The sequence below is a fragment of the Naegleria lovaniensis genome, assembly GCF_003324165.1.
Source record: "Naegleria lovaniensis strain ATCC 30569 chromosome Unknown tig024, whole genome shotgun sequence".
Taxonomy (NCBI): Eukaryota; Heterolobosea; class Eutetramitea; order Acrasida; family Naegleriidae; genus Naegleria; species Naegleria lovaniensis.
In genome coordinates, this window is record NW_025407846.1 from 577,766 (window position 1) to 595,397 (window position 17,632).

Below are 17,632 nucleotides of genomic sequence, written 5' to 3' on the forward strand. Positions count from 1 at the left end.
CGTTATAATACATTGAAAAAGCAGAACTTTCAAAGCCTTAACGTTGTAAACCGACTGGTTTTAAAAGCCTCCATTACAAAAAAAAAACCTTACCACTCGATGCAACAACCTATCACCGAAGATCCATTAGACAAGGAAGGCGTTTTGCATCACTTGTTGCAACAGTGTTCCCGAGAAGCTCTTTGTGCTTGCTCACAAGAGTCCCTCAAATTCTTAGCAACGCTTTTCAGACAACAGTACCCGCAACGTATTCTTGTGGATCCTTCTGAGAATGTAGAGGCTTTTCTGGATACCTTGTTTGAGCATGGTTTTTGCGTTCAAGCTGCAACTGGTAATGATGATGGGAAATTTAAAGAAGAATTGGAAAGAGTTGTAGGGGTGTATAAGGAAACGTTTGAAACAAAGGAAATGATTCAAGCGGTTGAGTCCAGTTACTTGCTGTTCCCTCAGGGGCATGACCGCTTAGAAGAAGATACCTTTCAGGTCATTGCAGATCTCTATCATCATGCTTTGGATCAAGGTGGTGCTATTCGTCCCACCATTCGTCTATGCAAAAAACGAGAAGGCTTTTCTGCTCAGCTCTGTCGCAGATTAAAAATGTATGATGAATTTCTTCGTCGTTTGCACGTGATGGAAAACAGACTGGCATCCACAGAAGCTGCGCTCACCTCAAGAATAGAAGCTGCTGAGTCGGCTCTTGAAACCACTCAAGCCGCACTTGAAACCACACAATCAACCCTCGGAACCACTCAAGCAGCTCTTGAAACCACTCAAGCCGCACTTGAAACCACACAATCAACTCTCGGAACCACTCAAGCAGCTCTTGCAACCACTCAACAAAGAGTAAAGCAACTGGAGAGAATCGTGGGCAGGGTAAAATCGCTTGTTGATGAAGCTGGTGTCAATAATGCAATCAATAACACAATTAGTCATGATGAGCTAGCAGTAATTTGTTTTTAATTTTTTGATGAATTTTCATTTACGCATTCTCGTGCTCCTTCCCAGCGAGTGATTTTACATGGTGTTTGTTTTTTGAAAAGAACAAAGGGAGAAAATAACATGGTAATTGCTTCTTGAAAGCTGTCTCCATGATTGATCATTTCTTCCCTTAGTTCAATGTTCTTTTCAAAAAAGCACTTGTTGGAGGATTGTCACATGCTCGACTGCAATTTTCAAATCGAATATTTACTGAAGGACTTTAAAAGACAAAGTGAACCCGTCAACATTATAACAAACAAACAAAAAATGCTTGAAAACAACACGGCACGTGATCGCTCGCACCCCGTCGAGGTTCATTTGGGACGAGTTGATGATCAATGTTCATCATTGATTCTGTCACTTTCCAATATTTCTTCTCAGCTCCCAAAACACCAATCCAAGTCTCTCATCATTTGTTTAGACAATTCCGGATCCATGGCAGGTTCTGGTATTTCCCAAGCCAAACAAGCCATTCAAACTCTTTTAGAACAAGTTCATGGCTATAACGAACAAGTTATTCTCATTACTTTCAACAGCACTGCCACAGTTTTAGATTTATCTGGAAAATCACTGATACAACAAGTCGAATGCGTTCAGAAAATTGAGGCCACAGGTGGAACTAGTTTTTCAAGTGCTTTTCAAGCCATGACTCAATTGCACACTCTCGGTCAAGAAGTGGCTATTGTGTTTTTTACGGATGGACAAGATTGTGAAAGTGTTGAAAAAAGAGAACAAGATGTCAAGAATTTGACATGTCGTCTAAGGACGGAAACAAATGCGTTTGAATTTCACACGATTGGATTTACAAGAGAGCATGATGTGCAATTATTGACAAATATTACACAGTTGGGATCTTCTCAAGGAAGTTTCCAGTATGCAGAGTCCTCGTCCATTATTGCATCGTGTGTTGAGAATTTGATTGGTTTGGTAAGAAGTCGATCTCTGTCAGGTGTCCTTAAGGTGGTTCATTCGGAAGAACATGAAAAAATTATTCTCAGTGAGAAGGTATCTTTGGAAGAAACAGAGAATGATGGAATCAAAATTACATGTTTCTTGAAGAACGATTTGGTCTTTCATGAGCCATCGTTGAAATTCTTTTTAGAAATTTCTGGTCTCGAAGAACGAATTGAAATTCAAATTCCTTCCACTCATTCCGTGCTTTCCCAAAGTGAGCTCATTTCCTTACAGATTAAGTATATTGAAAAAAAACTCTTGGACTATGCTGTAGAAATTTCTTCAAAGACCTTCGACAAGAGTCAGTTGTCAGTCATTCATCAAGAAGGTCAACAACTGGAAGAGCGCTTGCTTGAGATAACCCAAGAAATTCAACGTATTAAGGATAGAATTCTTAGAAAGAGCTTGTTCACCCTGCGTGAATCCATTCACAATTCCCTTACCAATTTTAATCAAGTGTTGGCGGATGCCATGGTTGGACATCTGTCAAATGACAAAATTGCCACTTTAAATTCTCTCGCTTATCGTTCCATTACCAAGAGAAGCTTACAAAAGAAATTGGATCAACGAGCTCAAGCCAACGTTGCACTTTTTGAAAAATCCGAACAATTTGTCAAGGAATATGTCAACTCTCTCAATTTCACTCAACTTCGACAAGAATTCGAATCGGAAGCCGATCAATTGGGTAGTTGTTTCATTACTTGTTCTAATTGGATTGATTTATTAGAACAACAAGATTGTCTTTGTTTGACCTTAAACGTTGCTCGAACTCAAGCATGTGTAATGGATCCCTCTCGAGTTCAAATTTTATCGATTGGAACTTCCTTAATGTCTGCTGAGGCGTTTTTGGATTCAGTTTTATTTTCACTTGGAAATACAGAAAATCATGCTCAAGTACATGGAGGATTTAAGGATGTTGAATTGAAAAAGCAAAATCAAGAGGGACAAATGACAGCAAGTATTGTGACAGGAACTGCTCGTGAAGCAATTACCGGAGTGTTGCCCTTGTATATTAATGAAACACATTGGAAGGTGGCTAAAGAAAAGATGAAGTCGATTATGGGATTTGTGGCAACTTTGGACGTTATGGGATATTCATTCCAACAAATCAAAACAATTCCATTTTTAGTATTGTCCAAATTATTGGCAGCTCCTGAAGAGGAGAGACAATCTGAATTTTACAAGTTTCAATTTAAGCTTGTCTTGGATACTTGCTTGAAAATTTATGACGAGTGTTCTGAAAATTCGAATGAAGAAGGAATCAAGATGAATGACGAAGTGGTGTCACTTGTCAAAAATTACAATTCCAATCCACTGACAAGAACGGTCGATGTTATTCCAAGTAATGTGGTCCTTCTTTCTCAACTCTATTGTGCGATCAAAAAGGGGCATTTCGACATGAACTCTATTGATCATGATTTGTTCTTCAAGAATGTTGCAGAAGAAACTTTGAGAAGAAGTGGAATTCCAAATATTGATTCCATTTCTGAGAGTCAATTATTACAATTACTCAATGTCAATATTGACACGGTCGTTCATAATTATATTCATACATATAAGAAGGAGCATGCACCAAAGAAGGACAATCGTGTTATGCCATTTCCATATTAAGATTACTTGGAATTGAGAATTCTGAAACGAATGAAATTTCACAAGAATCCACCTCTGACAGTTTAAACACAGAGGAACGTCATCCCAACTCGAGAAATCATTCCGATCTCGACCTCATGTATGAAAATGGTGAATTCAATATTTTAACATCAAGTCAAAACCCATCCTTCTCACCTCTCGCAGAAGAATGGCTTCAACAATTGAAAGATACAATGACAAAGAGAAATGGTTATATTTTATGTTTAAAGAAACCATTGTATGACATTGCAGACATGAATGAAATGTATTCACCATTGAGAGATTTAAATTCATTGCAATTGAGTGACGAAGGAAAATTATGTTTATTGATTCAAACCATTCAACATGGAAAGAATTCAGAGAGAAGAGAAGCCATTGAAAAACTAGATTATGTGTCACCTTTCTCTCAACATGAATGTAAGGAAAAGATCAAGTCTTGGATTCTGTCAACTGTCAAATCTATGAGAGAATCATTAATTTCACAATACTATTTGGAATTACAACAAGGAAGTGCCAGCAAATTAGGTGTACTCTTTCACCAAACCGAAGACATGTACGAAGCTGCTGGCATTGTATTAGGTCAATATCGAGGAAGAATGGAATTTGCCAAATTCATTCAAGCTTTAGAAAAACCAAATTGCCCACTCGTTAAGGAAAAGTTGAAATTGTTACTCATGAATGGAGAATTTCAGGGAATTACCTTATTCCGTGATGCCGATGTCTCGATCAATGCTCAATGGAAACCAGGAAAGAGAACTAAGGCAAAAATTTGGAGAGCGAATTTTGACGTGTTGGGTGTCGAGGAAGGTGTGGAATTGTTTGGAGAAGAGGAAAGAAGTCATTTTGAAAAGTTGGTAGTGACGTTGAAAGTGGAACGAGAACGAGGTATTAATGTTATCATTTAAGATCCATTTAATAAATTGAAGGCCTTGACAAATCTCGAACATTGAATCAATATATTGGAGCTAAATAAATAAATCTCGAACATTGAATCAATATATAGTAGCAGCAACTTATGGTAATAAAAGGAGGAAGAGAAGGTGCTTCTCAGCAACAACAACCCAACGCTACCTTCTCTCTTCACCTCGAAGCGCTCTGACACCAAAAACAAGTCTGCTTCTGCCTTTCAGACGAAAGAAGAACTCAAAAAAATGTCTGCTGAAGCTCACGGTCATCACGGTCCATATAATCCTCGTTTGTTCTCCTGGAGAATGATTGCTATTGCCGCTGGATTTACTTTCTTGCCATTGTTGTTTAGAAAGCCAGCAGCTCAACCAGCAAAGGCTGTGGTTGTTGAACAATCTGCAAGTATGTAGCAAAATGTGTTGCAAGAACGTTCTTGGGTGCGATGAAAAGAACATTTCATATTTTGATGATTGAATCTGGATGATGATGATACCATCAAATGATGATTACAATATATGCAACATGTTTGAATCCATCATATGATAATCATCAAAATTCCGTTTTGAAATAATTTCTGGTAACATAATAACATTGGATGCGGATGAATTCATTTCTTGTTGCGAATAATATTTAATGATTATTTAATGATTCTTTCAACTTTACACAGAACAACAAGGTCATCATTAAATTATTGTTGTTATTCCGTTTCGATCCAAAAGCAAGGGATTTTCAAATAAATTATACACCAACCAACTCTTCATCTTCAATGTGTTCTGTCCTCCATCAAAACCTCGCCATAACCCAACAACAAAAAATGTCAACAACAACAACACGCACCTCATCATCCTCCCTCGAGCAATGGGTAAGTGATGAATTATATGAAGTCATCAAGTACAGTAGTGGTGCGGTTAGTGCCTATGTGATTAATTTGGCCAAAAAGTATCGATCCAATCCGAGTAGGCTTGTGGGTGAATTGGAAAGGGAATTACTCGGAGAGGATTCTACTGACAAGTTGGGCAGTACTCATGAAATTCTGGATCGGTTTGCAAGACAATTAATTTTGAAATTACCAGAAGCTCATGCACAAGGAGAAACAACCATCTCCTCAAGTAAGAGCAACAAGTCTTCCTCAAAATATTCATCATCATCAACGTTGCTTGATGAAGAAAATGTTTCGAATCTTTTGGTTCTTTCCGATGAGGAAGATTATAGCACTAAAAAGAGTAGTAGCAAGAAACGAAAAAAGGCAAAGAATGTTCATTTGCGAACGAAAAACACTTCGGAATCGACAGAACAACAAGATGATGGAAATGCAAATCTTAATTTCTTGGAAAATCCACCAAAGAAATCAAAATATGACAATGTGGAAGATCAAGAAGCTCATCAGCCAGAGAGTGTGGAAACGATGAATGCTTCTTCTGAACAACCAGAAGAAGAAGCGCCACAGAATGAAGAAAACCCTCCAGCAGCTGGTGAGAAAACCTCTCAAAAGAGACGACTCACACGAGAGGAGCTTGTCGAGCAAAGAACCAAATCACTTGGAGATCGAAAGCGAGTATTAGAAGATTTGAGAAAGAAATCTCGTCATCACTATCTCACTGAAAGAGAGCGTAAATTATTAAGAGAGCTTGAAAATCAATTAATAGAGGAAGAAATTGAGAAAAAAGACTATGAATTGGATGAAGCTGAAAGACTCGATCGAGAGACGAAAAGACGTGTCTTACAATATTCCAAATCAAAACATAATACTCGAAAGATGGATTATTATCAATTGCCTGAAAATTATTATGATGCAGAAACAGGTGTGTCACGTAATAAGGAACGATTAGAGCTCATCAAGAAGCGCGAAGACTACTCGTATCATGATCCTCAGGGACATCGTATTTCAGAACAACGAAAGCTTGAAAATGATCTCATTGAACAGTCTACCATGAAGTTTGGTGCTGCAGATCGAGTGAAACAAGCAGAGCAAGAACAAAAAGTAGACCTTCTCGTTGAAGATGAAATTGAATTCATACAGGAAATTCTCGAAGGAAAGCGAGAAATGCCTGAAGAGCTCAAAAAAGAACTAGGTCTCACTGATCACAATATTCAATTGAATAAGGCAGTGAATAAGGTGACATCCATGCAAGAATTTCGAAAAACTCTTCCCATCTATTCCATGAGAGACAAGCTCATTCAAGCAGTCAATGAAAATCAAGTCATTATCATTGTTGGTGAGACAGGCTCAGGAAAAACAACACAGCTTACTCAATACCTACACGAGGCGGGATACACACAAAATGGTAAAAAGATTGGATGTACACAACCACGTCGAGTTGCTGCCATGTCTGTAGCAGCTCGTGTCGCCGACGAAATGAACACAAAACTTGGTGACAAGGTTGGTTACACGATTCGTTTCGAAGATTGTACCTCTGAAAATACTCTCATCAAGTACATGACCGATGGTATGCTGTTGAGAGAGTTTTTGAAAGAGCCCGATTTGGGCAGTTATAGTGTCTTGATGATTGACGAAGCTCACGAACGATCGTTGCATACGGATATTTTGTTTGGACTCGTGAAGGACATTGCTCGTTACAGAAGTGACATTCGTTTGATCATTTCTAGTGCTACAGTTGAGGCAGAAAAATTCTCTAGGTATTTTGATGGTGCACCAATATTCAATGTTCCTGGAAGAAAGTTTCCTGTGGACGTGTACTACACCAAGGCACCAGAAAATAATTATTTGGACGCAGCTGTGGTCACAGTTTTACAAATTCACGTCACTCAACCTGACGGTGATATTCTGGTATTTTTAACAGGTCAAGATGAAATTGAAAAGTGTGAAGAATCTCTCAAAGAACGTATGAAAATGATTTCCTCTAAGGCTAAAGAATTAATTGTGGTGCCGATTTATTCAACTCTACCCTCTGATCAACAAGCCAAGATTTTCGAGCCAACACCTCCCGGCGCCAGAAAATGTGTTTTAGCCACCAACATTGCAGAGACGTCATTGACCATTGATGGAATTGTCTATGTCATTGACTCGGGCTATTGCAAACAAAATAGTTACAACCCTCGAACTGGAATGTCATCTTTGGTTGTGACACCAATTTCAAAAGCAGCAGCCATTCAGAGAGCTGGTAGAGCTGGAAGAGTCGCTCCTGGTAAATGTTTTCGGCTTTACACTTCCTACTCATTTCATAACGAATTGGAGGAAAGTCCTGTGCCCGAAATTCAACGAACCAATTTGGGAAATGTTGTTCTTTCTCTGAAAAGTTTGGGAATTAACGATTTGGTCAATTTTGATTTTATGGATCCTCCTCCGCACGAAACACTCATTGCTGCTCTCGAACAGCTTTATGCATTGGGAGCATTGAACGACGATGGAGATTTGACCTCGATGGGTCGAAGAATGGCAGAATTTCCACTCGATCCACAACTCTCTCGAATGTTGATTGCTTCTGAAAAATATGGATGCTCTGAGGAAATTGTGACCATTTGTGCCATGCTCTCTGTGAATAATGCAATTTTTTATAGACCTAAAGATCGTGAGTTGCAGGCCGATAATGCTAAAAAATCATTTGATCATCCACACGGTGACCACTTGACCCTACTCAATGTCTACAATGAATGGGCTGAAACAGGATACAGCGTGACATGGTGTCAACAACATTTCATTCAGGAACGATCCATGTTGAGAGCTAAGAAAATTCGAGAACAACTGGTCCAATTAATGGAACGAGTAGAAATGGAAATGTTGTCCAATCCTCAAGATTCGGAAGCCATTCGAAAAGCAATTACCTGTGGCTTCTTTTATAATGTGGCAACACTTGAAGGTCACACGGGAAGTTATCGAACCATGCAGAAAAAACAAACCGTTTACGTTCATCCCTCATCATGCCTCTTTGTTGGAAATGATAAGGACAAACTTGTCACAATTGTTGGAGATCCCAAACTTGCTCCCAAAGATCAAAAGGAATTACCCAAATGGGTCGTCTTTTTTGAACTAGTTCTCACAACACAAGAATACATGAGACAAGTCGTTGCCATTGAACCCGAATGGCTCCTTGAAATTGCTCCTCATCTCTACGATGGTAAAATTACCTTAAAACAGAAAAAGATGCCAAAAGGCACAGGAAAGAAGCCTCTCAATAAGCGATAATTCTTGTTGTGGTGTTTGTTCTTCACAGCTGGGAGATCAGAATTTGTCGAGTCATTGTAGTGTGAAATAGATCTTTTGTAAAAATTGATTCCAATTCCACATTTGAGATTTTTTTTGGAAATTACAAAAATCAACAACAAATTTTATAAAAAAATGAATACCATGCTCCATCATCAAGATCTCTCACTCGATGTCTCGCAACTTCCGGAAGAGCTGCATCATCGAAAAACAAAATTCTTTGGAAAAAGTACTCGTATCAAGGCATTCATTTCTCATCATTGGAATACAATTATGGGTGTTGCCATGATGGGCGCATGTTTCTTAATGGCTCTCGGATTACTACTTGTCTTGATGGGATTTTTAGTACATTCCGAAGGAGATTATTCGATACAAGCATCATGTAAATTAGTGGAGGCTATTCATTGTAAGAAGACAATAACGACCTCTCATGATCCGAGCTTGGATCATATTGATTTTCAAAATCCATTTTTAGAATATGTTACATCGGGGAATTCCAAATTATTTTGTAATTTTATTGTGATTGCAAATACCGAGAATCGAACACGTGAGAGTATTGATCGAATTTTGTTTCAGGAGGAGACGGAAGGAGGACAGTCCAAAGACATTTCTGATGTATTCAATTCTGAGGATAACAAGCAATCGTCAAGTTCCGCTGGTCTTCCTGTGTACATTTCGACAAGACAACGACGCTATTCTTCATTGTTTGTGAGGAGGCAAGCAACGTTTGGATCCATTAATTCAACCATGACATGTTTTTTAGCCTCAAACGATCCAGAACACGTCTCTTTTCATAAAGCCGTTTCGAATGGCAAGGTTGCATTGCGAGTGTGTGGAATAATTCTCATGATTATTGGATTAATTGGTTTGGTATTCTTTATTTTGGCTGTGACGTCCATTCGAAAACAGTGTTTGGATTTCTTGGGAAGAATATTTCGAAAATATGGTTTTCGACAATCCAAACGATCCGAAGAAGTTCTTTCGTTACGAAACAGTAGGGCTAATGCCACAAGTATTCACACTGGAGACGATGAAGAACGAGAATATTTTGATTATGTCGATAAAAATGATAGAAGTGATCGAAAATTGGTACGAGGAGGAGAATTGGGTGAAGAGGAGGATGAAGATATCATGGTTGTGCAGTAGTGTGTGCTTTCTGAGAAAATGACATGGTCATCTTTTCATGGATATAACCATGTGATTTATTATTGAACGAGTGGTGTCACAAAAATTTCACAAGAGAGAGACACTTCTTTTTTGGCCAGTCTCTGGTCTTCTGATACGAATTCGCAAAACTACAATTAATGTTCCAATGGCTCTACAAGAGGCTCAAACTTTGAGACGGGCCGCCACTATTGATACACTGTCATCTTTCACTATTTTGATGAGGGACACAATAAAGGTTCATTAAGGAAATTTAGCTGATGAAACACATGTCGCAACTCATTTTCAATAGTGTCAAACGAAGTGTTTGCTTGTTTCTGGAAATGCTGAGCAGTACTATCATTCTCTAACACAGTTTCAATTCTATATTGAACCAATTTACAAACATGCGTAACAATGTCAAATTCATGCAGAGTGTAAAGGTAGGGCACTGATTGTAAATGAGTTTTTCAATTGCTTAACAAGAGGTGAACAGGGTCACTTTGAATTAAAAACAATCACTTACAAGTAAAACAATTGAAATCATGTTCAATGATGTGTGGCTGAGAGAGAACAAATAAATGAATATATCTTCGAATGCACTTATCAATGGATTTTACCAACGAGTGCTCCATTTTAAATTGTCCTCGATATGCTTTCCAAATTTTTTGTTTCAATCGATCGGATAACTTTTGAAAATCATCGAATGGGAAAATGTCTTGAAACTTTGAAGAGCGACACAAGAGGTGTGAAATTTCTTGTTTTGAAGGATAGTTCGCCAACTCGGAACAAATCGCTTGGGTGCATTGTGTCAATTGGTCTCGATCGAAATGATGTTTCATCATGGCATGAACGAGTTGATCCACTCTTTTCTGATACAAAATTCTGACACAATAATGTGAATTCATACAATATGGTCTTGTAAAATACAAATTTTCGGTCCTGAATGACATTTGTGAAACATCTTGCAACGAATTTGGAGTTTTGTCTAGTTGAAAATCATGATAAAAAGCATTTCCCTCCAAACGGTGGAATGGAACTTGTACCTTCATTGCTTCTTGAGTTAAAATGCAAAAAGTTTCAAACGTTTTAGTCATGACATTCAAATCTCTTGGATAGATTACTTGTTTCGATTCTTCGACGATTATTTGAGAATAATAAACACAACTTTGGTATTTGATCAAGCATCGTAATTGAGTGGGTTTTCCGTTATTATTTTGTTGCAACGCCTCTTCATTGAGTGTGACATGTGGATGTATCTGAAAAAATCGACAATAATATCCACGATTTTGTCCAAGTGAAAAATCTATATATGGAAAGTAAATAGTTTCGTCAGTATTGGAAAATTGTTCATTTGGCAATGAATGGGTATAACCTTTTTTCAATAGTGAATAAGCAGTGAGTGGCATGTTACTTTTAAAGATCATGTCCACAAGTAACGATTCATATAATTTTTCATACTTGTTTTTAAGTGTTTGAATTAATTGGAATCGAGATTCCTTCTTGTCTGTGTTCGAAAAAACTTTTTGCATGATATTGTGAATGGTATATTGGTCTGAAATGGTATTAGAATGCAATCGATTGGTCTTTATATCATGACCAATCGATTGCATTCTAATACCATTTCGATCATAGAAAAATCGAAACATGTCAAAATTTTTCGCACGTTTCTTGTTTCTCATCACACGATTTTCAATTTTAAAATTCGTTTCATAAAACGAATGATCGACACAAATTCCAAATATTAAACTCAATACTTCATTTCGACAATTGATTCGAACCATGCCGGGTGTGAAATCAGTTCGATCCTGTTGACCAAATGGAAGTAAATTCTCTCCATTGTCAGATAATGTCAACAGTTGTGGTTTCGATTCCAAATCAAGTAATTCATTCAATTGAACTTGTCGTTGACGAGTCCACCAATTTTTTGTCAATAATTGATTTTTCATTTCATACAAAGTTGGAAATAAATATTTAAATTGTAAATCCCAAATCCATTCCAAAGCTAGAATTTCATTTCGAATGTCATGATTGAAATGATGAGAACAAAAGATTTGAATAATTTCTCTCGGAGTAAAGAAATCTGGAATGATATAATGAAGAAAAAAATGTTTCATTCCATCGGTTGAGAGAAGAAGGGAAAAGGGAGCCATTTGGTTGGTGAGATTGGTGGGCATTGAAGAAGAAGTGAGAGGAAGGCTTTGTTGTTGCAACATTTTTTTTTCGAGCGAGAGGACCATTTAAATTCAATTTGGTATATAGTTGTTGCATGTATTTAGTTTTGCTTTTAAAAAAGAGCGGGACTTTTGTGCGCCAAAAAAACGCTTTTGATAAAAAAAATTTAAAATGATAGACTTCAATGAAGAAGGTAAGCCTAATTATTAGTTCTGGTCTTGTGTATGTGTTGTTCTCCGATGAAAGAGGGTGAAACCACTCCAGAAAATGATTATTCTTCGAGTGATGAATATCACGAGGGTGATGATGTTGGTTTTAAGGGCACCAAATCTAAGAATTATCGTTCTGGTGAGAAGAGATCTAAATCCCGAGAACAGAAAGAAAAGCATAAAAAAATTAAACTCGAGAAATTAATACATGAAGATACTTTTTTGGAAGAATTGATTCAAAACTTGAAAACTACAACAGAGGAGAGTATTGTACGAGAAAAATTAAATCAAGAAATAGACATACTTGGTAACGCGGAAGGTTCATCAACGCAAATCGACCTCAAGTTTAAAAGAACACTTTTTGCTTTGAATGTTGATTACTCGTGCACTACGTCATTTGCCCTTTTTGAGGCAAATAGAGAGAATGGTATAGAGCTTCTAAAGCAATATGCACATGATCCAAGTACGGAAAATCTTGAAAGGGTGTTAAGCTTTTATTCCTTGAACAAGGACACACATGCATACATCACACGAGCGCTAATTCCACCATCAACAAGGGTCTATAAAGGAGCGACTGAATTACAATATACGACCTCACACTTTAGCCCGCTATTTGACCTGGCGTCAATTTCCAAGAACCATCTTTCAATCAATTCCAACAAACAGACCCCTGAACTGCTCAATAAGAAGATTCTATCGAAAAAGCTACAGTCATCATTATCTGCATTTCAACTTGATGGAATAATGGTGCAAAAATATAATGACAAATACTTACTTAAGATGGTTAGAGAAGACAAAAGAGACAGATACGACAATCATTTAGACCACCCTGATTTTTTCAAAGTTGTATTCGTGATGAGGTTAGCTCTGTCAAGAAATGTCAGAGAATTGGTGAAAGAAAAACTTGATCCATCGATTCATAATCATCTCTACGTAATTGGAATGACTACTGATTGTGCTAAGGCAAATCTATACTCGATGCAATGTCGTATTGACAACGACAAGAGTTTATCGTATTCCTTATTCTATTTAGGAAGCTTTCAACATAGTGACATCGAAGACAGAGCACAGTTAGTTGATTTTTTGCTACATTCTTTTTTGGTTCCAGATGCAAAAAAGGTTGAAGAGTATTTGAAACATACAAAACCCTCAATCAAAGAACCATCGACTTCAAAAAAGAAAGTGCAATCAAAACTTAACGTTATAACCGACGTGGAATTTTGCTTCACTGAAAAATGTAATGAGAATACATGTTCAACTACGGAATCCCTTTGGAGAGGAATTTTAACAAATACAAGTACCAACAAAAAGTGGGAGGTATTTTGTAAGAAATATAAAGAGGGCAGCAACGATAGTTTAATGAGAAGTATGAAATTCCTCACATTGTATGTGGGAGATTTACCATCAGGGGAAATATTAACCTTAGCAGGAGAGAAAATCAAGAAACTAGGGAGAGAAGAGATGGTTCAACTATTTGTGGATTTGGTCATTCAGATGGTGGGACTTTTTGAGAATAAGGTCATTCATAATGACATAAAGCCATCGAACGTGGTTAAATATCAAGATCATTATTTTTTGATAGATTATGGGTTGGCTATACTATATCGCTTCTATGATGCAGATCATGGTATTTGTTATTCGGACGCTGATGAAATTATCAAGTCAAAATCAGGAACTCCTACTTACGATTCTCCAGAAAAGAATGAGAATGGTATTGTTTCACCAAAGAGTGACATATTCGCTCTTGGACGTACTTTATTGGAGCTGTTCGGTGATGAAGCGGAGCATGACATGAAAGAACTAATTTCTAAAATGTTAAAAACAGAATTAAGGGAAAGAATGGATGCTCACTATTATTTTGGATGGTTGAACGAAAAATATCCTGATGCAACTGAAAATGCTGTCGCCTTTTTTTCAGACAGAAATCGCTACAGAGAAGAGTTCGAAACAACGCCCAACAACTCAATATTTAACAAACGCAGAGCGATGAAGAATGATACCATATGATTCTCTCATTACTCACCGTGTCACAATTAAGTATATTCAATGTACGAACATATGAATGCATTCAATGACAAGATCTTCATGTCATCATCCAAAATGGAATTGAGGTAAATTGTAGTTACCTTAGTCATAATAAATATTTTAATGCTCTTCCTCGATCTTTTTCAAAACTTGAATCATTTCAATGGCCAATGGTTTTGTACTCGTGGCAAGACATCGATGATTTTGCAAAAGAATTTCCTCAGGTTTTTCCAAATCACACGGATCACACACAACTCCTCCAGCCTCTTCGACAATAATTTTTCCTGCAGCCATATCCCAAATTTGAATTCCATTTTCAAAATAGGCGTCGAGGGATCCATTTGCAACATAGCACAAATTAATGACAGCACTTCCGCTACCTCTAATTCCGTGACATCCCATTCTCAAGAAAGCTCCATACTTCTTTTCTACCAATGTCAACACATCTTCTGTTCTACCGTAAGGAAAATTACTCGACAACAATGAACCTGAAATTGAATCACATTGACTAATGATACATTTTTCAAATTGTTGTTGAGTGAATGGAGTTTTTTGATAAGAGCCTTCTCCTTTGATAGCATAAAAAGTTTCATCAAGAATTGGATTATGAACCACACCTAACACGACACTCCCACAATAAGCCAATGCAATACTCGTACAGACATTTGGGTTTCTATGAACAAAATTTGTAGTTCCATCAATCGGATCAATAATCCAACAATATCCATTCTTGGATAAGGTTGTATCCTTATTATTAAATTCCTCTCCAACAATTTGATGATCGGGATATGCTTTTAATAAATGTTGGCTCACAATCTCCTCTACCCGTTTATCGGTTTGAGTGACCATATCAATGATGGTGGATTTGGTGAGAAAGGTTTTTTGTTGAGATGCAAAGTGTTCCCGAATTTCCAAAGCAGCCAATCGGCATGCCTCCAAAGCAACCTGTAAAGCAAGTTGAAGATTAATTTGACGAACTGGATGATGCTCCGTAGACAAGGATGACATGATGAAATTATTGTGAATTTTTTTTTGATTTTTGAATTTTATGGAGTCGGAGAGGATTTGGTCAAAAACTCGTTGAAAAGAATAAAAATGGTAAAAAAAACGGGCAGAGTTCTTGGTTCCTTGGCTTTCAAATCATGTTTCCAAAGCAAAAGCATTTCTCTAATATTTAAATTAAATGTCATAAATTCATAATGTAATAATTTATTCAACAATTTGATTATTTAAAAATGTTGAAATAACTTTTAAAAAAAAATGAAAAAACTCCTTCTTCGTCATCCTCGTGTTGGCTCTTCTTCACTTTTATTTTCAAACATTCATCATCATCATGAAGCGCTGGTAGTAACACAAAGAAGAACTTTGTTCTCATCATCCTTGATGGAAAATACGAAAAATAGAGGATTCGTTTCAACAACATGTTATTCGGGTTCCATCACGAACAACACAAGCCTCTTCTCCTTGTTGAGTTTAACTATGAATGAAACAAGGCATCGTGGTATGAAAAGAAGAGGTTACCACACATCCCGAAGTCTTTGTGAGCCTCAATCTGAACCACAAGCCACTCAAGGTGTGGACCTCTTGCTTTCAGAATCAGGTGAAGATAATGTGCTGCCTAGTGGCTCATCGGGAGAAGGATCAGAATCATTTGAACAAATGGCTGAAATTACTCTTGCTACATATATGCAACGAAACAGACATTATCGCAAGTTCACTGAAGAAGAAGTACAACAAATGAAACGCAATTTACCAAATTTAATGAGTCCTCCTTCCATAATTTCAGAATTTCCATTTGAACTGGCAAGAAAATCTAGTACACAACCAGCTTCTCCATCAAACAAATCTACAGTTTCTCCAATCAACACGGAAGAGTATTTTGCAGTGCTTGACAAGATTTACGCAAGAGTGGAACAAAGAGGAGTTTCAGTTTCAAAGATTTGCGTGTGTGTGAGTGGAGGAGGAGACTCTATGGGAACAGCAATTCTGGTTTCCAAATGGCGTGACCACATGAAACAAAAGAGAGGTATTGATTTAGAGTTGGTTGCCATTACTGTGGATCATCAAATTAGACCTGAATCTGAACATGAAATGCTCTACGTTCATGAAATACTCAGCACCCAGCTTAAATACAACCATGTTACATGTGCCAAGGTGATTTGGTCCATGGACCAAAAGAAGCAACAACGATACGCCAGAATGAAGCGTCAATTAATTGTCAGTTCAGAATGCGTCTCTCAAAAAATTGATCTTGTCATTACTGGACATCACAAGCAAGATAACATTGAAACAATAATTCACAGAATAGCTTTTGCAAGTGGTATTTCCGGACTTAATGGTATTCCACTCATTCATGCTTACCGTGTTGCTGAGGCCAACATTGTGATAACAAGACCTGGATTGGTATTTGATGCACAAGAGTTGAAAGCTGTGTGCATGCAACACAACATTAAATGGGTTGAAGATCCAAAGAATAGCGCAGAATCAGAATTCAGAGCTATCATTAGATCAAGATTGGGAGCCTTGTACAGCTCTGGAATCGCTCCAAGCAATTTCTATAACTTGTTGCTCACTGTTGGAACAATACGTCATATTATGGCTCGTGAAACGCTCAACTTTTTCAATCGCTATGTCAGATTTGATGACGAGTTTGGATTTGCAGGAATTTATTTCTACAGTTTAGAGAAGACTGCAGAATTTATAGCATTGAACGCTCTTAATTCTCTTATTCAATATGTCACCAATAAGGACTTGCCTATTTCTCTAAACTCGTTGAAGAATGTCGTTCGGTCATTGCCCAGCACAAAACGATCCCTTGGTGGTACCTTGCTTGTTCCTGACAAGAAGGTCCTGTATGTGATTCGAGATACAGGCTTTTTGAGAAGAAAAAAGAAGCATGTACCCATTCATTTCCATGATAATGGAGTCATTTGGGACAATAGATTCTTTATTCAATTATTCCAATATAACAAGATGAACACGTCTGAGAAAAATATAACCTACTCAAAGAAACTGACATTAGAAAAACAACCTGAATATGACAATGTATTTATTCCAAACTTTGATGGAAAAGTTGACACTGATCCACGTGCAGAGTTGAGGATTAGACCGTTCACTGAAGCCGATCATAAATATTTCTTGGAACATTATCCACTCATGATGAGAGCTGCCAAACAATTCCCTGATTACCTGACTCGAAGCTTCCCAGTGATTGAAGATGATAAGGGAATTCTTGCAATCCCATTTTTAGGATGGAAGAGGTGTGTGAATATCTATTGGCTGATCAAATTCCTTCCATCGCATAGCAAATTCTTGATGGGAGAGGTTGATAGTTTGTACGATTTTGTCAAGTTGTTTTCTTCCAAAAAGTAAAGCACGTTCTTTTCAATTGTCGTGTTTTTTACTGAAATTAATGCACAATTTGTTGGAATTTTGCAATCATTTGTCACAA

At 37.4% G+C, this 17,632-nt stretch overlaps 9 protein-coding genes across 9 annotated transcripts; 7 read left to right on the plus strand and 2 right to left on the minus strand.

Annotated features, from left to right (window-relative positions):
- Nucleotides 1-99: 99 nt before the first annotated feature.
- Nucleotides 100-960, plus strand: C9374_005624 (uncharacterized protein; the record flags this gene model as incomplete). Its single annotated transcript, XM_044695395.1, has 1 exon — nt 100-960. One exon carries the CDS (start codon nt 100-102, stop codon nt 958-960), a length of 861 nt encoding a protein of 286 aa, XP_044548101.1.
- A 285-nt stretch (nt 961-1,245) lies between these two features.
- C9374_005625 (uncharacterized protein) lies at nt 1,246-3,543 on the plus strand (the record flags this gene model as incomplete). Its single annotated transcript, XM_044695396.1, has 1 exon — nt 1,246-3,543. The coding sequence occupies one exon, from the start codon at nt 1,246-1,248 to the stop codon at nt 3,541-3,543; it is 2,298 nt and encodes a 765-aa protein (XP_044548102.1).
- Nucleotides 3,544-3,659: 116 nt separating this feature from the next.
- Nucleotides 3,660-4,466, plus strand: C9374_005626 (uncharacterized protein; the record flags this gene model as incomplete). Its single annotated transcript, XM_044695397.1, has 1 exon — nt 3,660-4,466. One exon carries the CDS (start codon nt 3,660-3,662, stop codon nt 4,464-4,466), a length of 807 nt encoding a protein of 268 aa, XP_044548103.1.
- An 815-nt stretch (nt 4,467-5,281) lies between these two features.
- Nucleotides 5,282-8,611, plus strand: C9374_005627 (uncharacterized protein; the record flags this gene model as incomplete). The annotated part of the gene is made up of 1 exon (XM_044695398.1): nt 5,282-8,611. The coding sequence occupies one exon, from the start codon at nt 5,282-5,284 to the stop codon at nt 8,609-8,611; it is 3,330 nt and encodes a 1,109-aa protein (XP_044548104.1).
- A 153-nt stretch (nt 8,612-8,764) lies between these two features.
- Nucleotides 8,765-9,775, plus strand: C9374_005628 (uncharacterized protein; the record flags this gene model as incomplete). The annotated part of the gene is made up of 1 exon (XM_044695399.1): nt 8,765-9,775. The coding sequence occupies one exon, from the start codon at nt 8,765-8,767 to the stop codon at nt 9,773-9,775; it is 1,011 nt and encodes a 336-aa protein (XP_044548105.1).
- Nucleotides 9,776-10,005: 230 nt separating this feature from the next.
- Nucleotides 10,006-11,988, minus strand: C9374_005629 (uncharacterized protein; the record flags this gene model as incomplete). The annotated part of the gene is made up of 2 exons (XM_044695400.1): nt 10,006-10,223; nt 10,299-11,988. 2 exons carry the CDS (start codon nt 11,986-11,988, stop codon nt 10,006-10,008), a joined length of 1,908 nt encoding a protein of 635 aa, XP_044548106.1.
- A 130-nt stretch (nt 11,989-12,118) lies between these two features.
- Nucleotides 12,119-14,163, plus strand: C9374_005630 (uncharacterized protein; the record flags this gene model as incomplete). Its single annotated transcript, XM_044695402.1, has 2 exons — nt 12,119-12,140; nt 12,194-14,163. 2 exons carry the CDS (start codon nt 12,119-12,121, stop codon nt 14,161-14,163), a joined length of 1,992 nt encoding a protein of 663 aa, XP_044548107.1.
- Nucleotides 14,164-14,301: 138 nt separating this feature from the next.
- C9374_005631 (uncharacterized protein) lies at nt 14,302-15,189 on the minus strand (the record flags this gene model as incomplete). Its single annotated transcript, XM_044695403.1, has 1 exon — nt 14,302-15,189. The coding sequence occupies one exon, from the start codon at nt 15,187-15,189 to the stop codon at nt 14,302-14,304; it is 888 nt and encodes a 295-aa protein (XP_044548108.1).
- A 252-nt stretch (nt 15,190-15,441) lies between these two features.
- On the plus strand, nt 15,442-17,553 carry C9374_005632 (uncharacterized protein; the record flags this gene model as incomplete). The annotated part of the gene is made up of 1 exon (XM_044695404.1): nt 15,442-17,553. One exon carries the CDS (start codon nt 15,442-15,444, stop codon nt 17,551-17,553), a length of 2,112 nt encoding a protein of 703 aa, XP_044548109.1.
- Between the last annotated feature and the right edge of the window lie 79 nt (nt 17,554-17,632).